This window comes from Macrotis lagotis, chromosome X (genome assembly GCF_037893015.1).
Source record: "Macrotis lagotis isolate mMagLag1 chromosome X, bilby.v1.9.chrom.fasta, whole genome shotgun sequence".
Lineage (NCBI taxonomy): Eukaryota > Metazoa > Chordata > Mammalia > Peramelemorphia > Peramelidae > Macrotis > Macrotis lagotis.
The window spans coordinates 142,205,724-142,230,835 of record NC_133666.1 but is presented as its reverse complement, the minus strand read 5'-3'; the positions used below and the strand labels follow the sequence as shown (position 1 = coordinate 142,230,835).

At 35.3% G+C, this 25,112-nt stretch overlaps 1 protein-coding gene across 7 annotated transcripts in view; it reads left to right on the top strand.

The window, feature by feature from the left end:
• RNF216 (ring finger protein 216) overlaps positions 1 to 25,112 on the top strand; it is a 221,284-nt gene that overhangs the window by 104,779 nt on the left and 91,393 nt on the right. For all 7 annotated transcript variants that reach the window (XM_074202366.1, XM_074202364.1, XM_074202363.1 and 4 more), the window contains 4 exons: positions 3,523 to 3,573; positions 6,528 to 6,665; positions 8,238 to 8,386; positions 9,126 to 9,204. In XM_074202366.1, the coding sequence (XP_074058467.1) occupies positions 3,523 to 3,573; positions 6,528 to 6,665; positions 8,238 to 8,386; positions 9,126 to 9,204 (417 nt within the window). The remainder of the gene's footprint in view (positions 1 to 3,522; positions 3,574 to 6,527; positions 6,666 to 8,237; positions 8,387 to 9,125; positions 9,205 to 25,112) is intronic.

Below are 25,112 nucleotides of genomic sequence, written 5' to 3'. Positions count from 1 at the left end.
CAGTGCTAGTGCTCTACCCATTTCACTACCTAGCTTCCTCAGTCTTGATTTTCTATTTCAGAGAATTTCATTGAATTTCTTTGTCTCTTAAAGCCTATTAACTAGTGTATCAACCATCTAGATTTTATTAAGCATTAGCTCTGTGCCCTAACATTGGGCTAAGGTGAGAAGAATTCCTTCCTTGTCCCTGTTCTTTGTATTTTGTTTTATGTGGGAATTTACAAATGTTGACTAATATATTTCTTCAGATTTTTTTCATTGACATTTCATTCATTTAATAGCTCTTATTCAAGTAATATTACAGTACCTTCTCAATCGAACTGGTCATTCTAACCCCCCACTCTACCTTAATGAGAAATCTTGTATTCTCTCCTCTCTTCAACTCTCCTCTCCCCTCCCCTCCCCTCCCCTCCCCTCCCCTCCCCTCCCCTCCCCTCCCCTCCCCTGTGTGTGTGTTCTTTTCTGGTACATACAGAAGAATATATATACACAGACACATATAAAGTACATGCATAGAGAATGAAAAGATTAAGTGCAAAGTTGTAGAATACAAGTTAGTTTGAAATCAAGGATATGAGTCATGGGGAAGGCAGGGTGAAAATTAATGTAGAAACTGGTACATGAGAGTAACCCAGTAGTTGCGAAGAAAGTAGGGTGTGCATTGTAGGCATGGGCAGTGACCATGCAGTCCAGTTGACTGGATCACAGAATCAAAATGGCCAATAAGGTCCCTTAAAGTTGAAAAAAAATAGGTTAGCTAGATTATAAGAACCTAACAACTCAACAAAAGTTTATTTGAGCAAATCAGTTAGGGGAATAAGATAGTCAGATTTGTGTTTAAGGAAAACCACTTAGGCAGCAAGTGTGTAGTGGAAAGAAACTTGAAACTTTCAAGAAAAACAATTAGGAGACTGTTAATAATCTAGGTCTGAACTCAGCTAGTAGATATGTGAATAGAGAGAAGAGTTCATATTCTATAGATGTTATAGAGGTAGATAGAACAAAATTAGATATGAATGAAAATGAGGAGCCTATGATAATGCAGAGATAGACAAATCTGGGAGACTAGAAAAATAATTCTTTTGCCAGAAATGGGGAAGTTTTAAAGAGGAAAGGAGGATTTGAGGAAAGAAGAATACATCCATTTTTGGATATGTTAAATTATCTCTGTAACTTCTAGTTTTAAGGAACTAATTGTCAATTGGAGATTTGAGAATAGAGCTCAGAAAAGAAAACTAGAGTTGGACATACAGATCTGAATTCATCAAGGGGAATATCATAGAGAAAGCAGAGCTTTGGCAGGGACACTTATTTAGAGAGCAAGACAAAAGTGAAGATCCAGCAAAGATTTTTATCAAATCTGTTAAGAAGGAGAACTGAAAAGAACAATTTCACAAAAATCCAAAGAAGAGAGTATCCAAATCAGCAGTGTCTTATCTGCAGAGAGGTCAAGAAGGATAAAGATTCAAAAAGACCATCATTAGATCTGGCACATTCAAAAATCATTAATAAATTGGAGGAAAACAGTTTCTGTTGAATGATGAGGATAGAAGCCAGAATTCAGTAGGTTCAGAAGAAATTGAAGAGAGAAAGTGCAGTCACTAAATATGCATGACTTTTTCCAGCAGTTTAATAGAAAAGGGAAGGAGAGATGTCTGGGGATCATAAGACTGGATAAGGAGGGGTTTTTTTGAGAATGGGAGAAACATGGGTATATTTGTGGGTAGCAAATTGAAGATTGAAGATAAGACAGAATAGGGGGCGGTAAGATGCTAGAGGAGATGAGATCAGGATGCTTGTGGGAGGAATTAAACTTGACAAGAAGGCCTGTCTTGGAAGTAGAGAAGATAGAGGGGTGCAGAGAAGATGTCTGACTAATGTGAAGTGTAGAAGAGGGAGCTTTGAGAAGGTATCATCTTTTTTTCTAACGAGGTAATGTTCTCAGCTAGGAAGTTGGGTGAAGAGAAAGGCATGAGAGACTTGAAGAGATAAGACTAGAGAATTAGAAAGTAAATGGATTTCTGTACTGCCTGAATGTCTAGTTGATAATATTTAGTAACATTTGTAATGGACACAATCAGTATGGTTGGACATCCTCCATGAAGAGGGCAGATGGTAGGAGGCATTGGAATGGCAGTGGAAAAAGGAGCCCCAAAATTTAAGAGTAGAGAATTAGTGTAGAGATTAAGAGGGGAAAAGAATGTGACTAAGTGCACAAGCAATTTCTTGGGAAAATATTGAGGGAGAGGATTGGTGGTCTCTATGAAGATGAAGAACAAAGTTAAAGATATAGTAATATAGACATTGATATAAGATTGTAATCAGATAAAAATATTTTTGAATCATCAACAGGGGGGAATGGAATGTTTGTAAGTGATGGAAAGATCAAGTGTATGATTGCCTATGTGTCTTAGGTATAGTATAGGGAAGTCAGGAAATTAAATATTTGTAGACACTTTTTTCCATCTAATAGGGGCTTTGCCCATTGTTGCCAACTTTTGGAAGAGATGGCTTCTATATGTTGTCAGGCATGTTTTAATCACTAAATCTGACTTTATCTTGGACTGGTCTGCCTTATGCAATCATGTTTCTGCTGATTTACTTAATCATTAAGTTTAGTTGTTGTATACTTGTCTCCATTTCACAATGTATAACAAGGGAGAAAGAATGTATCTTTGTTTTCTGAATTGAAGTCTTTAAATTTTCTAATGAGAAACTCTAAATATGAATTCTTTTTTAAATTTTAACTAAGAAATTTTTGCCAGTCTTACCAATTTTACTTGAATTGGGAGGAACAAAAGAGTCTGATCCTTAATTGAAATCTCACAGATTATCTCCTTTTTTTATGATTTAGTATTCAAACCAATTCTTCCAATTAGAGCCATCGTTAAAAATGTTCTTCATTTTTAAGCAATTACTCACATTTTTGCCAATTGGAAGATCACTTAGTGATTAAAAAAAAGTTTTTTCATTAGAAATGAGTTAGTCCAGCTTCCTCATGTTGCAGATAAAGAAATTGAGGTACAATGGAAGGTGAAGTTCAAGATTGTCTAAGTGCATTCATGCACTGCCTACATTCTCTTTACCTCTCATTCTTTACATTATTCTCTACTCTTAAATTTTTGGCCTCCTTTTCCTACCACCTCCTACCATCTGCCTTCTTCATGAGGGATATCCAACCATGCTGACTGTGTCTACTACAAACTTAATTTAACTATTATCAACCAGGCACTTCTAGATTTGAACTTGAGCCCCCTGACTTCAAAGTCAAGGCTTTTTATAATTTACAGATTTTCACCATTTATTTGGCAATTCTTTGGACTTAATTTCAGATTGATTTCTAGCTGAATTGTCCTAAGAAGCCAGCATAAACATTATAGAGAAGAGTAGTTTTTTAAAATTAACTTCAGCAATAATTTTTTTAAATAACCCTGGCTAATATTTAATTGAAGTAAATGACAAATAGCTCATTGTATCCTTTTGTGGATTGTGTTTGTTATAGTCTATTCTTTTTTCCCCCAGCATGCTGACTTTTTGCTTGCCCTGCAAATGAATGAAGAACAGTATCAAAAGGTAATTTCCTAAAGTATCATCTTTTTAATTAATTAATTTATCTCTTAATTGACTTATTTATTTGAGGTTATTCCTCTTACCATATTTTCCTAGCATTTTTGTGACCAGTTTTTTTTAAGAAAGATTTTATTTATTTTGAGTTTTACAATTTTTCTCCCATTCTTGCTTCCCCACCCCCACAGAAGGCAGAATGTTAGTCTTTACATTGTTTCCATGGTATACACTGATCTAAGTTGAATGTGATGAGAGAGAGATCATATCCTTAAGGAAGAAAAATAAAGTATAAGAGATATCAAAATTACATAATAAGATAATGGGTTTTTCCCCCTAAATTAAAGGTCTTTGGTCTTTGTTCAAACTCCACTGTTCTTTCTCTGGATATAGATGTATTCTCTATTGCAGATACCCCAAAATTGTCCCTGGTTGCTGCACTGATGAAATGAGCAGGTCCATCAAGGTTGATCATCACCCCCATGTTGCTGTTAGGGTGTACAATGTTTTTCTGGTTCTGCTCATCTCACTCAGCATCAATTCATGCAAATCCTTCCAGGCTTCCCTGAATTCCCATCCCTTCTGGTTTCTAATAGAACAATAGTGTTCCATGACATACATATACCACAGTTTGCTAAGCTATTCCCCAACTGAAGGACATTTACTTAATTTCCAATTCTTTGCCACCACAAATAGGGCTGCTATGAATATTTTTGTACAAGTGATGTTTTTATCCTTTTTCCTCATCTCTTCAGGGTATAGACCCAGTAGTGGTATTGCTGGATGAAAGGGTATGCATATTTTTGTTGCCCTTTGGCCATAATTTCAAATTGCTCTCCAGAAAGGTTGAATCAGTTCACAGTTCCACCAACAATGCATTAGTGTCCCAGATTTCCCACATCCCTTCCAACATTGATCATTGTCCTTTCTGTGACCAGTTATTTTTAATAGAATATTCATGTGTTTCTATTTTAAAATGCTCACTCTATTGAATTTGAGAGACTAAGCCAGATTTCCCCAACCAAGATTAACCTGCTAAAAAAAAATTAACCGTTAATTGGGAAATATTGTTCATAATAAATAAAAATACAGCACAAGATAGACAGTGATAATTTGTCATTTTCTGAGCAATATACATTGGCCAGGATACCTTTCTATTTGGGTTTGATTATAAGCTATAGGCCAGGCTCATAAAATGCTGATTTTGTGTCAATATTGGGAGAAGGATAATAAATATAAGAAACCAATTAGTTAGATTAACTGCTTAGAGATTCTTCCTGTTGAAGGAGCTTTCTCAATATTTACATGCTAATTTCACGTCTAGAAAAGGGGGGATGATGTATGTTTGAATCTAAACTAATTTTCACTTTTGTCCTCTGTGGCATTTTAACCTCCCCATTTCAGGATAAAATTGTAGTAGGAGAATATTAGCCACCATACCTGGCCTTTTGTAAGAAAATGATAATCTTACTGGCATTTGTGTTGCTTTGTTTATGCTTAACTTATAATCTTGAACAACTTTTTCATTTTAAACTCTTCTTCATTTTCCTCTAGAAATTCTAGTTAATTTTGTGTTTTTCTCAGAAACTTTGTAAAATGTTTTGGAGTTTTTCTTTTTTTGGGGGGGGGGGTTGTGTCCCTGACATTGCTAGCTCTTTATTTCCAGTTTATTCTTTTGTTTACATTTTCTTCTGTTTTTCTATCCTAAATTGAGATTTTATACATGCATATATATGTATGTACATATATACGTGTGTGTGTGTGTGCACTAACTATATGTGCTAAGATCTGCATGCTTTAGGAGTAAATGTTGAGAACTTTTGTAAACTTGGCCCATATTATCTGGTATCATTCACCTGCATTCTCTGAATATTGATTATTCTATTCTTCAGTCTTCAAAGGTCTAAGAAGTAATGGAGCTGCAAATTTTCAGTAAGCCCTTAGTGGTTTGATCTGAGGCAGGGTATGACCTTGCCCTCCTGTTACAAGTTTTACAGATTCCCCAACCAGGTTTGGATCTGGGCAACACAACTGCAGATGTTTGCCCCTGATTCTAACTCCAATAGACAGTTTCTCATTGTGTACGTCATATACTGTGCTTTTACCCCTTAACCCCCATGCCTCCTTTCTATTATGCAGCATCCTCACAACAAACTTGTAGTTTTACTCTTGATCTGAATTCTGCAGTCCTTGCCCTTGTTACTTACTTGCAAGTTTCAGTTCAGTTCTAAATGCTGATTCAGAGCTGTGAGCAGACTGACAGCTGTAGACCTATCCCCTGGACTCAGTCCCTGCCCTGATTACTTATCTGTGAACTGAATCCATCATCTTGGCTTGGAAAAATGGCCCACTGTGTTGTCTTTTAGATTTTCTGATTACTACCCATACTGGTACTTTCCCTTCAATCCTTTTTGGAGTAGCTATGAGAGAGAACTGGATTGAGTATCTTCATTCTCCATCTTTACCATAGAATTATCCATAGAAACTTGCAGTTAAGATTCCTAACTATTATATTCTTAAAAACCAAATGTAATTTGGACACCATTTGTTGAGCCACTTTGATCCTGAAGTCAGGAAGATTTGACCACATGTAACCTTTGACACTGTGTTCCTTTATTTCCATTCCCCACAGTAAAAAGGCTGGTGCCTTTAGAAATCAGGAGCCACTTTCTTTTGTTGTATTCCCAGCACACTGCACATCATCTTGTTTTTAACAGATAATGAATGAAATATATCTTGAATAGATTTTGCATGCAAAGAACTATTGAAAATAATATTAAAAAAATGTCACTATAGTAGCTGGATAAATTGAGGATGGTATGAACATCTCAGTGAATTTGAGATTTAATCATGGTTTTTGTTTTCTGACTTTTTCAGTCAACATTCAGTAAGACATTTGCATTGGCTATTGGGCTAAATATGGGTCTGAAAAAAGTTATTTAACTTCTATTTATGAATTGTAGGATGGTCAGATGATAGAGTGCCGTTGCTGCTATGGTGAATTTGCATTTGAAGAACTGACTCAATGTGTTGATGGTCACTTATTCTGCAAGGAGTGCCTAATCAAATATGCCCAAGAGGCAGTCTTCGGCTCAGGAAAGGTAAGAAGTGCTAAGGTGCACTCAGCACCTAATAATCACTTAAGGGAATTCAAGAGACTGTACATCAGGACCTGATAATTCAATGTCTTATACCTGTGTCCTTTATGGGATGTTTGTACTTAGAAGAGGTAGTGAACAGCAGTGCTCCTAAACTTGCCTCTGACCCTGTCTGCAGGGTTCTTGGGTTTTAGAGACCTCACAAAACCAGTCTTCATTGCCCAGAAGGTCTCTGCCTTCTCCTTTGTCATGCATAGTGAATATCTATTTATCATTTAGAGCAGAGCTCCCAAGAAAACTTGATAAAATTTCCACAACTTTTACTCAGTATAGGAAAGTACAAAAATACATCAATGCTTATTCTTTAGGTGTTTTCCCAATGTTTTTGGTTGGATTAAGATGCAAGACTGCTTTGTGTAGTATTTCATTTTGTTTTCAACTCAGATTCATGTGTTTGAGCCTAAGGAAAAGATGTTGAGTTTTCTGTTGCATATTTTTTTTAAAAAAGTCATATAATAGGACTGTTTTAAGAACCCAAGCAAAATATCAGAGTCCAAGTTTATTAATATAAGGGCTCATTATTAATGTGGGTTAAACTCCCTCTTCTGCTGTTTTTCTTGTTTAGCTGTTTCACTCACTGTGTTTTTAAAGAATATCTTTGCTAGAGTTTAGGTTGGAAAAATAAAAGGAGATGAAATGTACTTTTATAATAAAGTTCTATATAATTTTGGGGGAGAAGGTTGAAACTAAATGAGTTTTAGAAATGTCTATGAATTTCATTAGTTTTCTCCTGGTTAAAAGAAATTTATAGTCATTCAATGGTTAATACTAGCCTGCATATTCTTATCTGTTTTATAAACTTTAAATGTTACTTGAGTAATTAAGACTCTCTTTAGCATGAAAATATTTCTCTGTCCTTTTGGGTTTGTCTACTCTTGATTTTCTCCTTGTGTTTAGGGTTGCTGATGTGATAGAACTGTTTCTGAGCTTGGCCAATAATCTCCTGGGGACTTAGGTTGATTCCTGCTACTTAATGAATTGTTATTGTCATCTTGTCCACCATCAGATATTTGTTAGTTGCCTCCAGAGATGTCATTTGTGTTGGCAGCTAGAAAACTTATAGCAACCAGATAAACTGAGAATGGTATGAACATCTCAGTGAATGTGAAATTTAATCATAGCTTTTGTTTTCTGACTTCTTCAGTCAGCATTCATTAAGACATTTGCATTGGGTGTTGGCTGAAATAGGGATCAGAAAAAAAGTTATTTAATTTCTGTTTATGAATTATAGGATGGTCAAATGATAGAGTGCTGTTGTTGCTATGACTCTGACACTTCCTGTTTGTGGAGCTTTAGTCCAGCCTTTAGCCTCTCAGAGCTATCATGAAACAGTTGTTCAATGAGTATAATGTTGCCTCACTGGGTGTTAAGGATTGAATACATTTCTATGACATATTTGGTAAACAGCAAGTAAAGTACAAATATTTTAAGATAGCCTAATTGAAGAAACAACTGAATGGCTGATACTTAGTATTCTAAATTAATTTCACATTTTTCCTTATATCACCATTACAGTCAGAGCTCAGTTGTATGGAAGCCAGCTGCACATGTTCATTCCCAACCAGTGAATTGGAGAAAGTATTGCCTGAAACCATCCTGCGAAAGTACTATGAGCGAAAAGCTGAAGAAGAAGTAGCTGCTGCCTGTGCAGATGAATTGGTCAGGTGAGTTCATACAGAATCCTTTAGATTTAATTTGGGAACCAAGATCACCACTGCTTATCTATCAAGATATCTTACTAGCCATTGTTTGCTATTTATTTTGTTTCCCAACTATTCACTGTCTTGTAGCTGGGGAGCAGAGGCCTCAGGAGCTAACCTACATACCTAACCCTCCAGCCTTTGCCTAGGCTGGGTTCCTGGACTCAAGAATTTATGTCTTCTTCCCCCTTGCTTATTTTTTCCTCTTCTTTAGGAAAAAAACTTTCTTTGATTCCCTTAATTGATAGTATTTTTTCTACCTCTCCAGTGATTTCTTCTATATTTAGACACAATCTGCCCCTCTTTTCCTCCCTTTCTCCACACACATATGAGTGTGATTTGCAGATATGTTATATTATTTTATGTATCTATATAGTTATATTCATATATTAGATAACTGTTTATTTGTTAAATATTCCAGTAATATGTAATTCTGGAGCTCAGAGACTTTTTCGTTTGTCTTTATATCTCCAGAACTTAGCACAGTGCCATGAAGCTTAATTGTTTTTTGGATCACACTGGACAGGTCAAAAAATAAAGGCTAACAATTAATAGAGCATGTGGACTGGTGTTCATGTATATATAGTCATTCTGTTGACTCCTGAGCTCTATGAGCATTTATGAAGTTAAATCAAATGCAGTATGTATTAGCAAATAAATATAAATTTAGAGCACATATTCATTATGATCTTTTGGATTTCAGGTGTCCCTTCTGTAACTTTCCAGCTCTTTTGGACAATGAAGTGAAGTGGTTTAGTTGTCCCAATCCTCGCTGCAGAAAGGTAAGGGAGCTGATCTTTTCCTAGAAATATAACTATATCAATACTTTGAAACCAAGATGATTGTCTACCATCCTGACCCTTGTTATTGATTATCTTGTGGGTAGACACAAAAGGAATTGCAGGCCTTTTCTGTACACACTAAGAACTGTATTTTGTAAGTCAGCTGAGGGTAGAGTCCTATGTGAAGCATTTCCCCCCAAAGCAGTAAGATTTTACTTTTGTTGTAAATGCTGTCGCTATAACATCAGATGTGCAGATTTTAGTTACTTTGTTTTTATTTTAAGAAAGGCATTCTACCACAGTGATAACATTTATCTCTTTTTTATTTTTTTAAATTTTATTTAAGACAATGGGGTTAAGTGACTTATCCAAGGTCACACAGCTAGGCAGTTATTAAGTGTCTAAGGCCAGTTTTGAACTTGGGTCCTCTTGACTCCAGGGCCAGTGCTCTATCCACTTCACCACCTAGCTGCCCCATATCTTTCCTTTAATGAAAAGCCCCAAATGATAGCCCCACTTTTCATGAACTCTTAGAGAAATTTAAGTCAAGAAGCTGGTGATGATTGTCATGAAATTTTTATGACTTCTATAGATTGTCAGATTGAAAGTCTAACCACAGTATTTGAAATTTTTGAGTAAGGTTAATTTATTAGATGAGAAATGAATGAACAAGTTTTTCATCTCTAACAATTGTCTTCTCTATCTTACTATCTAACCTAACCTACCATGCAAAATAAAAATATCCTAAGAATTCTCAGAAACTCATGTGAAGTTTTGTTTCATATGACTTGTATAGGTTTTAGCTTGGTTTTTGGTCTAGTTGGGAGTCAATAAGGTAGAAAAAATTAAACTTGTCTATTCTGTTTTAATTACTCATGTGCGCAAATATATTACTAACTGAACTAGGAAGTATAATTCAAGGAAAGAATTTCATAAAGATTTGAAATGGGGATGTTTACAACATTTATGTATAGACAGATTAATCACCATATTTGTAATTCATTATGTTCCTTTACTTCCCTTCTGATCCATTCCTACCACAGTTAATTTTTTAATGTTTAAAATAAAGTTCATTTATTTTTGAATTTTACAATTTTTCCCCAAATGTCACTTCCCTCCCCCACCCCCCCAGTTAGTCTTTACATTGTTTCCATGCTATATATTGATCTAAATTGAATGTGTTGAGAGAAAAATCATTTCCTTAAGAAAAAAATATGAGTTAACAAGATTACATAATAAGATAACTTTTTTTTAATTAAAGTTCTTTGGTCTTTGTTCAAACTCCACAATTCTTTCTCTGGATACAGATGGTATTCTCCATCACAGATACCCCAAAATTGTTGGTTACACCTATGAAATGAGCAAGTCCATTAAGGTTGATCATCACCCCCATGTTGCTATTATGGTGCACAGTGTTCTTCTGGTTCTGCTCATCTTGCTCAGCATCAGTTCATGCAAATCCCTCCAGGCTTCTCTGAATTCCTATCCCTTCTGGTTTCTAATAGAACAATAATATTCCATAACTTATATATACCACAGTTTGTTCAGCCATTCCCCAATTGAAGGACATTCACTCAATTTCCAATTCTTTGCCACCACAAACTGCTGCTATGAATATTTTTGTACAAGTGATGTTTTTACCTTTTTTCATGATCTCTTCAGCATAGAGACCCAGTAATGGTATTGCTGGATCAAAGGGTATACGCATTTTTGTTGCCCTTTGGGTGTAATTCCAAATTACTCTCCAGAAAGGTTGGATGAGTTCACAGATCCATCAACAATGCATTAGTATCCTGGATATCCCACATCCCTTCCAACATTGGTCATTGTCCTTTCTGGTCTTATTAGCCAGTCTGAGAGGTGTAAGATGGTACCTCAGCTATGCTTTAATTTGCATTTTTCTAGTAAGTGATGATTTAAAGCAATTTTTCATATGACTATAGATAGCTTTGAGCTTTTGCAAATTGGGGAATTTTTTTTTTAGCTTTTCTTTAGCTTTTTCTTTTTTATTGCAAGGCAAATGGGGTTAAGTGGCTTGCCCAAGGCCATACAGCTAGGTAATTATTAAATGTCTGAGGCCACATTTGAACTCAGGTACTCCTGACTCCAGGGCCGGTGCTCTGTCCACTGTGCCACCTAGCCGCCCTGGGAATTTTTTTTTTAATTAAATTTGACTCAGATCTCTATATATTTGTCAGAAATGCTAGTTATAAAGATTGTTACCCAATTTACTACATTTTTTTATCTTGGTTACAGTTTTGCTTGCAAAAACTTTTTAATTTAATGTAATTGAAATTACCTAGTTTGTTTTTAATGATGTTCTCCATCTCTTCCTTGGTCATGAACTGCTTCCCTTTCCATAGATCTGATAGGGTAAACTATTCCTTGATCTCCTAGTTTGCTTATAATTTTGTCTTTTGTCTTAAATCCCGTATCCATTTTCATCTTATCTTGGTGTAAGGTATGAGGTATTGGTCTAATCTGAGTTTCTGCCATACTAACATCCAATTTTCCCAATAATTTTTATCTCAGAGAGTTTTTATCCCAAAAGCTAGACTCTTGAGGTTTATCAAACAGTAGATTACTATAATCATTTCCTGCTATCTCTTTTGCACCTGGTCTATTCCCCTGATCCACCACTCATTTTTCTTAGCCAACACCAGACAGTTTTGATGACTAATGCTTTATAATATAATTTTAGATCTGATAGGGCTAGGCCACCTTCTTTTGCACTTTTTTCTTGGCTTTTTATTTCTCCATATGAATTTGCTTATAATTTTTTCTAACTCATTAAAGTAGATTTTTGGAATTTTTATTGGTACAGCACTAAATAAGTAGTTTAATAGGCAGAATTGTCATTTTTTATTTTATTAGCTCAGCCTATTAGTGAGCACTTGTTATTTGCCCAGTTTTTTAAATCTGATTTTATTTGTGAGAAGTGTTTTGTAGTTGTTTTCATAACGTTTCTGAGTCTGCCTTGGTAGGTAGACTCCCAAGTATTTTATATTGTCTCAAGTTATTTTGAATGGGATTTCTCTTTCTAGCGCTTGCTGTTGTATCTTGCTATTAATATATAGAAATTCTCAGGATCATGAGAGTTTATTTTACATCCTGTGACTTTGCTAAAGTTGCTAAATATTTCTAGTAGTATTTTTAGATAATTTTTTTAAGGATTCTTTAGGTATACCATTATGTCACTGAGTGAGTTTTGTTTCTTCCTTCCCAATTCTAATTCATTCGATTTCTTTCTTTTATTGCTGAAGCTAACATTTCTAACACAATATTGAATAGTAGTGGCATCCTTATTTCACCCCTGATCTTATTGGGAATGCCTCTAGTTTATCTCCATTGCATATAATGCCTGTTGATGGTTTTGTATAGGTACTGCTTGTCATTCTAAAGAACACTTCATTTATTTCTATGCTTTCTAGTGTTTGCTTTTTATTGTTTTAGGTTTTTTGCAAGGTAATGGGGTTAAGTGGCTTGCCCAAGGCCACTAGGTAATTAAGTGTCCCAGTCTGGATTTGAACTCAAGTACCCCTGACTCGAGGGCCAGTGCTCTATCCACAGCGCCACCTAGCCACCCCCTCTCTAGTGTTTTTAGTAGGAATGAGTGTTGTATTTTGTCAGTCTTTTTCAGCATTTATTGATATAATCATATGATTTCTGATAGGTTTGTTATTGATATAGTTAATTAAACTCACAGTTTTCCTAATATTGAACCAACCTTGCATTCCTGGGATAAACACAATTAATTTTTAATTAGCTAGTTTATTGGATGGTTTAACTGAATATTGTGACACATTCATTATTTTCTTTCTAGTATTATATTCTAAAATAACATGTTCAAAGGTAAGTATATTATTCTACCATGAAAATTTTGCAGCTTAATTTTTTTTGAGAATCCACCCTTTGTAATTATTTAGCTTGGGTGTATCAACTGAAATGAAGGAACTATGTTGAAGGAAAACATTTGACTCTTTTACTTGTGAGCATAGTGGAAGTGAGATTGCCACTAGATGGCAGTAGCATTTCATGTCTAAAAGCAAAATTTTCTGTTTTGTTTAGTTATTGGGCATTTTTTAATGATTCATGTCATCACAATACTTTCATGTAAGCAGAATCGACAAAATCCTTTTGGACATTACACTAAAAACAGGTGGTTATGTACCTTTGGAAATTTTCATCAAAGATGTCAGTATTCTTGTAGCTTACGTTTTTAACCTTCCTTTCATGTTGCATAAACTTTGCTTGATACACTCTTCAGCAAGATGTTTAGGTCAACTGTTAATCCTTGAGGATTCATAATGTTTCAGAAATGAGCCCCAAAGGAAGTACTCTTTTGCCAGATTTATAGTAAACTCTCAGTGTATAATGAAAAGCTCCTATATATATATATATATATATGTTTGTATATATACATATATATATGTGTGTGTGTGTGCATTATACAGAAGAGGATCTTGAATTATTAGAAACCTTCCCCTGAAATTTCAGAAGAAAGAATCCTATTTTTGATAACATAGGACAAGGGTCTTTATATCCTATACATGATGGAATGCTTTTGTGTGCTTTAAAATAAAGAATTCATCAGTTCCTTTTCTTACTAAGATTTGACTTTTCAGGAGGGATTGAATAGATGAGATTGGTTCTATATAACCTGGGGTTGTTAGGAAGTTTGAAGTTGATACCTTTGACAATTGAGAAAAGAATTCTCAGGTTGGGAATTATTTCTTTTGTCTTTCTTCCTAAAAAAGCCTGTGACTTTAATGTGTAAACTCAGAGATGTTGTTAGAATTAGGGGGTGACGATAGGGAAGGTGAGCTGGGATTAAAAGGGTAAACAAGTGGATAAGAAAGAATATTCAATCATAGAGATTTTAAATGGAATAATTGTGATGATATTCAGCTACTTATTTCATGTCTGTTTCGTTTGATACATGCATGCTTTCATATATAGATACTCTATCCTATTACCATTTATATTCTTATTTGTTTGTTTTCTCTCCCCTACTCTTCAATTCTCATTTCCCACTCTTTTCTTTCTAAGATACAGTGATATATTTTCCACAACAGTTGAAATGTAACCGATATTAACATCTGTAAAAGGCAGATCTATATTGAAAGAAAGGCATCTCCCACAGCCTACAGTGACTGAATGGATTCGTGAAGAGCATTTAAATGAATCTGCACCAGCTGTCAGTGCCAGTTTGGCTCCAGCTGTGTTAACTGAAGTTTGGAGCTAATTTCAGGCCTAACCAATCAACTGACTCATAAAAAGCACATATCTTTATAGAGATGCATTGGAATTGTGATCTTTTTTTAGGCAAGAAAAAGTTTCAGCAGTGGAATGGAAGAAGAAAAGGTGAGGGGGAATGAGTGAGCCATCATTCTCATCGGAAGTGGCTCAGAGATAACAGACGCATTCAGTTGGGTATAGAAATCTATCTTACCTTAGAGGGAAAAAGGAGAGGAAAGGGATGGGAGAAAGGGGGGGGGAGGTGGTATATGTAATAGAAGAGAAGATTGCAGGAGAGCATAGTCAACACACTTGTGAGGATGGACAGGGTGAAAGGCAAGAGAGAGAGATTAGAATAAATAGCAGTGGGGAGAAATAAGATGGAAGGAACTATAGCTAGCAGTAGCAACTGTGGGGGAAAAAATATTAAAGCAACTTCTCTGATGGACTTATGATAAAGAATGTGATCCATCCCAGAGACAGAGCTGATGGTAACTGAACACAGACTGAAATGTACTTTTTTTCTCTCTCACTTTATTTTGCTTGAGGTTTCTCTCTCTTTGTGTGGGAGGGGGATTGTTTACTTTTACAACAAGACTATTGTAGTAATATAAAAAAAAACAAAACAGGATTGTGATCTTTTTGTTTACCATTATGGACTGTTATATGGATCAGATCATCACATTCATGTGTATCATCTGCCTCCTGAGCCCTAGGTAATAGAGGTTATGTCATTTTGCCTTTGTATGGGGAAGGACTATTGTGTTATTTAATCATATGATGACATACTTAGAGAAGAAAATTTCTGGTGTTACAAAATTCTAGCAAACAAAGAAGTAGGGCGGTCTTTTGGAGTTATAATGAAATTTGACTTGTATTATATGGGTTTGTATAAGACGGAAGAGATTGTCAACTCTTAAAAGAACATCATGGAGGTCAGTTATGAAGGTTAAAACCACCCATATTACAGATGTATTCCTGTTGCATCCTAAACTTTGCCATAAGGGGTCCTCTACAATTGAGGAATTGTGATGATAATACAGAATTTTACCTCAAAGCTTTAAGGTCTGTGGAATATCTCTTTTGTTTTACAGTCTCTTAATTGCCTCACTTTATCAGTTTCCAGCTTTTTTTGTTCTCATATTAAGAAGAACTGCTAATCTATTTTCTCTCCACAGGGGCTCTTATCCCATTGGAGGATTTGGTTTATTATCCCACTGATAAAAATATAACATGTTAAATGTTGTGGGTATAATTTTAATTTGGGGGGGGAATCTATTTTAAGAACAAGAGCAGGAGAAATGCTGGTAAACCTTTGTTTTTGTATCCTTGAAAATATGCATATCTCTTAGGAAAATGAAACACTGCATTTGAGACAGTTGAGTTTGATTAGTTATGTCATATTTGCAGCTTTTTCAAATATATTTTCCTTATTAAAACTCTTTAGGGCAACATGTGTTATTCACCTTTGTATCTCAGCTCCTACAGCAATACTGTGCTCCCATTTCTTTGCCTTACTCATATCTGAATGGAAGCCAGAAGGAAGGAAAAAAAGGTTACTCATCAGTAAACATTGATCATCCAACCTTCTGTACTTTAGGATGGAATAGATTTTTTTTTAAATTTTATTTATATTTTAAGTAAAAAAATGTTTCTATTGAGAAATAATAACTCAATTTGCCCTTTAGAGTAGTAATAGGGTATAGGCTGTATATCTACTGAGAGAGAGAGACAGAGAGAGAGAGACAGACAGACAGACAGACAGACAGACAGACAGTGAGAGTGTGTGTGTGTGTGTGTGTGTGTATGTATCTGTATCTGCAGACAACTTCATCTTGAATAGCTTTAACTTGAATGGTTCCTTACTTCTCCAAAAACATAGAATTGTTCTAGGAGATCTTGCAGAAGTAGAAGGTAAATAATGTTTCTTCTTCTTGTTACTTTCCCATCCCTCAGTTCCTTTTACTTAAGACTTGTTCCCTTCAGAAGTGCACCAATGAAACCTACTGATGATCCCCATTCTCCATTGCTGCTTTGCTTTGTTGTTCATCCTCCTCCTGTCACTATCCATGGAGGGGTTAAAGGACCTTCAGAATAATATTCAAAATTGGGATCTAATAGAACATGTGGTAAATCTTACAAGAAAAATCAGCATGGATCACAACATAATGGTAAAATTCCAGATTTATTGCTATGACTCATTTGTGTTTTGAGGAAGGATAGGGATGATGTTTGAGAATGGTCTTAGCTCTCCCTAAGCATGGATGCTGTTCCCCCCCCCCAAAGTCCACCTTCATACTTTACTTGCCTTTTACTGTCAAGAGCTGATGCCTTATTAGCAGAAATCAATCCTCTCCCCGCTATCTTTTCTGTTTGCTTTTAGAACCCACATAAAGTATTTAGAGGAATAACCTCTTTGTGGGCTTTAGAAGAGGCTTGTGTGAACACTTTTGTAGCCATTGCTTTACCTCTGTCAAACCCATCTCTGATTGACCCTGCACACAAATTGTATTTCTGTGAAACAGCTGGGTGGCTCATTAATGAAGCCTTGTAGCTGTGGCCAGAGTATTTTGAGAATGCCAGTCTTTCTCAAAAACCACACATCCTTTGTTTAGTTTTCATTTTCTCCCCACTGTGTTGTATATTATTAGAGTAATTTAATATAGGCTTTGAGTATTCATATGTGCCTGTTTTCCCATACAGAAATATGCGTTAAAAAGTGTTAAATTCATTCCCATAATTTAAAAAAATTATAAAGCTCCTAATCATATTCTTTTTATACACAAAAAGTAAATGTGTTACCTCACAAGTAAATTGAATTTCTATGTGCCCACAGAATTATCCCATATGTATATATGTTTTAAATGATTCTTTTGGTGGTCTTCTAGAAATCTGTATGTGTTCTAAGTGGAGGATAGTGTTACCCCTTTTTTGCAGTCTCAGCACAAAACACTGCAGAATTTCCAGGCAGCAGAAAGATGGGAATCTGAAATAGAAACTGTCGCTATGGTGATAATACATGCATGAAGCAACTTGTATCCCTTTGGGTGTCTGTGTAAGAAATAAGGAATGTGAAAAGAGGAAAGAGCAATAGTATGCAATAGGGCAGCTCATTACATTAAATATGATTATTCCACAGCCTGAACTAACCTGGTATTAAGTTGAGGGTTTGGTGATTTTTGTCACTTTCAAAATAGTACATAGTAGCTGAGAAGTTGTAGTTTCAAGGATCTTTTAAGAAGGCATTCTCTCCAAATAGCAGTGGATTTGAGGGAATAAAGAGGACTTTTACCTCACTCTCAATCCTTGAAGTCATTTATATTCATTTCATAGACCCATAGTTATAACATGAAGTTTATACATCAATAATTTGTGATCAGTGCCACTGTTGAGAGTCAACTTGCCCCTTAGGATCTGAGTAACCTTACTTTATTATCATATTAGTATTATTCATCTCAGATTCACCAGACCTAAGGAAAATGCTGTTTATGTAAAAGAAGAAAGGGCTAATTTTTTGCCAGTTCAACTGAAAGTATATAGTCAGAATCAAGAGCATTTTAGCTGTACAATGAGTCTTAACACTATGAATATAGAAAATATGTAGATTATTGTATTGATTTGATCCATTACCCAAAGAGAAACATAGAAGATCTAATAAGGTTTCAATAGAGTCTTGAAAAAGTTGAAAATTAATATATGGAAAAGTTAAAAACAAACCAAGATTACTTGTTGTGAATAGAAATGGAGTGTGTGTGTGTGTTTGTGTGTGTGTAGTGTGTGTGGGTGTATTTGTGTACATAATTTGTGTGGGTGTAATTTCATGATATATAAGGAAACATAGGAAATTTCCATCTACCAGTATATATTTGTGACATCTAGTCTTACATACAAGTTGCTTGTGACTCCTGCGAAGTCCTTTGACTGTTCAGTACTACAAAGCTGAATACGTGTCATATTTTTTTGACTAAGGGGCTAGTTTTCTTATCTAAAACCCCATTTTCTTTCTCTTAGGGATGACTTAATAAGTGTTTTTAAGGGATTTTTATACAAAGCTCAATGACTAGACAGTTCCATCTGTTTTAGAGAAAGATTAGAAAAAAGCAGAAATAGCTTACTTATGACAGATCTAAAGAGTTCCAGATTATAAGATATGATAATAGGATCCTATGTTTAGAACTGAAGGGATTTCAGAGGTCATCTAGTCCAGCTTGATTTTACCGATCAGGAAACTGAGGATAGAAGTTAAGTGTAATTGCCCAAGATTGCATAGGATCTTTGTTTTATCTTTTAATTGACAAATATTTCTTTTTTCTACATCCCTTTGGAGAAGGAATGCTAAAACCCTTTTAACAAAAATATATAACCAAGCAAAACAAAATCCATGTTGACCGTGTCCAAAATATCTCTTGCTTCACCTTGAATTTATCACCCCTCTCTCAGGTAAGTTGAATGCTTTTATCATCAGTTCTCCAAAATAGTGATTGTTCATTTTATTGATTAACAGTGACCAAGACATTGAAAATTTTTTTATCTTTACCATATTGTTGCTATTGTATAAATTGTCCTCCTGGTTCACTTTTTTTTCCAGGTCTCTCTGACATTTTAAACCACATAGTAGTATTCCAGTAATATAATAATTTATTCAACAATTCTTTAATTACTGGGTTACTATTATTAGCTACTCTTTCTTTGCCACTATGAAAACAGCTGCTATAAATATATTTGTATATTTTCTTTGATCCTTATGGGATAAAAGCCTAGGTTTACTTTTGGTACATAATTCCAAACTGCCTTCTATAGTGGTTGGACCTGAACCAATTCACAACTTCACAACTTTCCTCTAGCCCCTCTAACATTTGTCATTTTCCATTTATGTCTTCTTTTCAGTCTCATGACTATTAATGGAATCTTGTAATGTCTTTACTTTATATTTTTTTTAGGTTTTTTTTTGCAAGGCAAATGGGATTAAGTGGCTTGCCCAAGGCCACACAGCTAGGTAATTATTAAGTGTCTGAGACCGGATTTGAACCCAGGTAACTCCTGACTCCAGGGCCAGTGCTTTATCCACTGCACCACCTAGCTGCCCCATATTTTGTTATTAGTGATTTGGTATATTTTTTCATATGATTGTTAATACTTGATTTCTTCCTTTAAAAACTACTTGTTTGCATGTTTTGATTATTTATCAATTGAAGAATGACTGCAATCACATTTCACAGTGATGTAGATTATTGAGAGATCTTTTTCTGCAGGTCTTTAAAAATAGAATATATTTTCATCTTTCTGAAATAATTTGGGTCCTAGTCTAAAAGTCATTGTAGTAGTCTAGATAAACCCTCTAAAACCTTTCTAATCTATTAGGGCTGTGTGTGTGTGTGTGTGTGTGTGTGTCCGTCCTCTGGCTTCATGAAAGCACTTATCAGTTTTGTTTGCCCTCATTTTAAGTTTCAAAAGCTTCTTGCTCCTAAGAATCAAATCTAGAATTCTAGTCCATAGAGAAATATAACAGAATTTACCCTTTCCATACTTTGATGAAGCATCTTTCCTTTAATTTCCTTCTACCTCTTCAATCAGCATTCTGGTGTTAAAATAACTTCCTTCTGTTATTATAGCCATGGTACCCTCCAGAGCAAACTTAATCTTTCCCCTAAGTCTAATTTAACTTTACTCAGACAAAAAACAAACCCTACTTCATCCCCTTTCTTTCTTTCTCATCCTTTTGGATTTAAGTTTTCCTGAAAGTATTTCTTTATCTGTCTTTGGATACAAAGGAAGCTAATAATATGCTTGCCTCTATATATTACATTATCTCTCTCTCACACACACACACACACACCCTCCATCTTTTCACTGAATTGAGACTTAAAGGAATATAGCCGTTTTGGGGTGAATGCAGGGTTTGCAGTCATAAACATGTATGTATGACTCATTGTCCTAAGTATTTTAAAAATATGATCTCTTTTGTTCTTCACAACAAGCCTGTGAGGTAAGTGCTGTTGCCTGCATTTTACAGTTGAGGAAACTAAGGCAAATAGATTAAATAATTTACAGAGCTAGGCCAGGTTGGAAATCAGGTCTTCCTGACTCCAGGTCCTGCACTGTAGAGTAGCCAGAACAGAGCTAAGGAGACTTTCCCCAATTCCTCTTGTTCCTATCACACATAGCCTTGGGGCATTGATCTGCACCAATGAATGAGGAGAGAGTTCCACACAGCTGAGCCTTGGGACTCAGGTTACATTCCTCCCTATCTGCCTATCCCTAGTATATAGCAGTAAGCCAGGCATATTAGCAAAACAGAGCTAGCTAACTGCAACAGTAACATTATCAAATAGGTCTCTATATAAAATATAACTTAACTGTAGGAAGTGGACTATATACAAAACAGTTAACCATCAGATATTGTGATGGTGTAAACATAACACAACATTTATAGTCAAATGAGCATAACAGCAAAATAAACAAGCATATTCAAACATGTGGTAATTCACACGTGAAACCATAAACATGCAGTTATACCCAAGGCACATTTCTTGAATATATCTAGTAATGAATGAATATCTCTAGTAATGTTGCCCAGATGCACTTATTTTTATGCATCTTCATATATAAAGGTTTTAGTAGTAACACCATGACTACCTAGTAACTGATCTGATAGGTCTTCTCTTGTCTCTGACTGATATCTCTGCTCCTGTATCAGAGATCCCTAATTTGCTTTGAGCTTACTATCAGGATCACATTTGGCTTGCATGTCTGAATCTGAGTTGGCAGCCATCCCAGGTTAGTTAATGGTATGTTTGAACTCCATAAGTTTGAATCTCTGTAGTAGTTTTGGACAGGAAAATAGTTGCCTCTAGCTTCAGTTCCCTTGCCTTATAGTAATACACTCTCTTTTCACTGGAAGAATTATTTTCATCATCCATCTCTGAGTCAGAAAGTCTATAAATATGATGGACTTTCTCTTTTCTTCAGCCTTTATCTAAATGACTGTCTTATCAGTTCTCTCTACCTGTTCATTAGAAATTCTAACTTACCTTTTCACTGAGCAATTGGTGATTATGGTAAATAGTTCAGATAGGACTCCCCAGTAGAGTACTTTTGTAAAACAAGCAAATTGCCAATTTCTCAATAACTTTGTGTGGATTAGCTTTCTATTGATAACAAAACTTGTGTTCCTTGAATGCCAAGATTTCTTAGTAGAACTCAGTCCCTTTGTTTAAAATTTTGACATTATCCTCAAGCATCATAACATCTTTTGTTTCTGGCACAGATCTGAGATGAAGTTGTGGCTAGTTGGTAGTCATCTCTCAACTTCTCTTTCAACTGAGAGATGTACTGTGTGAGTATAACCTCCTTTATCTGTCAAAAGACAGACCTGAATCTCACCCAGACATCAGTAAGTATGTTGTAAAATCTGTAGCATCATTCATGGTGGAATTGTATGCATGGACTAGAAATGAGATATATCCACTTTACTGAGCTTTTCATTGTGGTCTCAAAGTTCCCAGTGAGAATTTAAAACATTTAGGCTATGCCTTTCCATGGGGTAATAGTAGAAGCCCTAGACTTTTTGCTCCTAGTCATCCCAACAGTTCCTTAAGTAGCTTGCTCTCAAAGTCTTTAGTGCATCCTGGTAGGGACCCAGAAAAATACAGAAAGATATTTTCCCATAACACTTTAGTAATAGTTGATAGTTTTTTAGTTTCTGGTTGGGTTTTGCTTGTGCATAATTATGATCAGTCACAACCCAGATATGCCTCATATTTTTACTTTCTCTCAATAGAAGGTCAATAGATAAGTTCAAAAGACTTGTTGGTATTTATGTTTTCCACCTGTGCAGAGTAAATTGGTAATATCGTTCTTTGTACACATCTGGAATAATTTTCACATTTCTTGATGACATCTACAGCCATCTTAGGCAAACAAAATTGGTTTCTTACCAGCTCAAGGGTCCTTTTTTGGCCCATATGTCTAAACCAAATGGTTATATAAGGTATTCTTGTTCATTCAGTCATTGAATAACTATTCACTTGGCTATTTACTGTGTATGTAGAAGATACTACAGAAAACTTAGAAATGAATCTGATACTGATTCTAGATCACAGAATCTGATTCTAGAAGAATTATCATCTGAAAGACTGGAGAAGGTACACAGAAAATGTCACATGATTAGTACAGTTTAATCATCCTTAATCTCCTATTTGCTAGTCACTGTACTAGATGCTGAATATACAAAAAATTTACAACAAAACAGTTCCTGATATTAGAAGTAAACAATTAAGGAGAATTCACCTCTGGTCAGAGTGATCTGGGAAGAGTAGGTATTGAGGAGGCTATCTTAAAGGTGGGGACAAGAAGATTCTAGCCCAATGAAACAGCATGAACAAAAGCATATAGACAAGTTGTGTTCTGAGAAATCTGAATAAAAAAATTCATTTCAATAATGTTGAACTCTGCCAAAACAAAGGAGACGGTGGAAGATGAAACTTGGAAAAGGCGGTTAAAAAAACAGAGGATTGGGGGCAGCTAGGTGGCGCAGTGGATAGATCACCAGCCTGGAGTCAGGTGTACCTGAGTTCAAATGCGACCTCAGTCACTTAATAATTACCTAGCTGTGTGGCCTTGGGCAAGCCATTTAATCCCATTGCCTTGCAAAAACCTAAAAAAGAAAAAGAAAAAGAAAAACAATGTTGAAGATGTTCAATGTTAGGTTAAGCGGTTTGGACTGATTATTTTTATTTTGTATGTATGTGTGTGCTTTATAGAAAGTTTTAGAAGTATACTGGGTAGTTTAGAATAGGAAAAGATTTGGAGATATAGTGAGCATTTATTAAGCTCCTACTATGTGCTAGGCACAATTAAGTACTGGAGATACAAAGAAAGTCGAAATATAGTTCTCGCTCTTAAAGAACTCCACAGTCTGATGGAGTCACAGTCAACATACAGACAACTACATAGAAGTATAGAGGATAAACTGGCATCTAGATGGTAGAATGGATAAATCTCTAAACCTGGACTTAAGAAGATCTGAGTTCAAATTCAGCATCAATTACTGCATTAGCTATGTGACTGAGCAAGTCACTTAAGCTCTGCCTAAGTTTCCTCAGCTTTAAAATGGAAATAATAGCAATATCTATCTAGCATGGTTGTTGTGAGGATCAAATGAGATAATATTTTAAAAGCACTTATTAGTCATTCCTTTTCCCCCCTCCTTCTAAACTAGGAAGGTAGGATTAAAAACACTGTATTTGGGAAGAGCTGAGTATTATAAACTCAAAGTCTCTTTGTAATTTTCATCATTAACTTCTTCCCTTCATGAACCATTCTTGTTACAAAAAGGTCATTGAAATAAAATTAGGGGGAAATGAGTGTTTTTGTTTTGTTTGAACAACTTTAGTTTCTGGGGGCCTAGTGACCTGAGAGCTCAAAAAAGAGGGAGAAATCTTCTAAGTATTAAATTTGTGGTTAAGAAAAAGGATACAGAAGTCACTTAACCTCATTGCCTTACAAAAAAAAATTTTAAAAAAGAAAGAAAAGAAAGGAACACAGCAGGTAAAGAGAAGAGAGAGAAGCAAGAAGAAAAGGAAGCAAATCACCCTCAGATGCTTTTTTCTGGCAAGTGCATCTCTCTTTGATTCTTATATTTTCACTTCTGGCTGTAAAATATTATTGAAAAGCATCATTTTTTTTAAAAATGTAAGTGATTCTTAATGATATAAAAGCTATAAAGGTATGACAAGTATAGATTTCCAACCTGGTTTAATTGGTGAATAATGCTTAGCTTAAATTTCATAGTTGTGATTTTTTTTTCTCAAATGTGAAATAAAAAACCCTAAGTGTCTTAGGAATTAAGACTATCTTAAGAAACCTTGTAAATGTTACAGGTTTTTCACCAGTCTAGAAAGGCTTGTTTTCTTGTTGAAGAGATGTTGAACATGTTTCATTTCTTTTTCTCAGATCAGCTTAATTTTTCTCTCTCAAATAAGCTTAAAATCCCTAACTCTAATGTGCATATGGAGAATTGCTTATTTCTTCTTTTGCAACATGTTTTCTCAGCTGTTAAGGGGCCTATTTTGTCTTTCTGCCTCCTGACAAAAATGCAAACAATCTGAAGGTCCCATGGCACTTGCTGTTGTACATGGCTTCATAGACCCTATTTGTGTTGTATTCAAAAATTGTATTTATTCAGATGTAATGGACTCCTTTGCCCATTGCCTCACAGGAGTAAGGGACTGAAGACAACCATTGGCTACAACAAAATTTCCAATTCTTCCCTAGTGAGATCATTGAACTTTCATCCCAGCTTCATTTCAAAGGCCAGGGGAGAAATGTAGTATGACAAAATCTGCGTTGAGGATGTGCTTTTTGTATGTTTGATGTCACTTCTGTCTCCCTTTTTACACCTTTTTTTGTAAAGATTCCATTTCCATCAAGTCAAGGTTCACTTTTCTAATAAATACAAGAGTTTGTAAGGGGGGGGCAGGTGGGAGGAGGAAGAAATACATCTGGGAACAGTTTAGAGTTTTTACCTCTCCCTTAGTGACTGCCTGGAGTGCACCCATCCATCTGAATGATGTGGAGGGTAGAACACTCCATTATATTGCTGCCAAAACCACAACAAATAGCAAGTTTCCGTCCTGTCATCTTGCTCAGCTCCCAGGCACTCTGCTGCT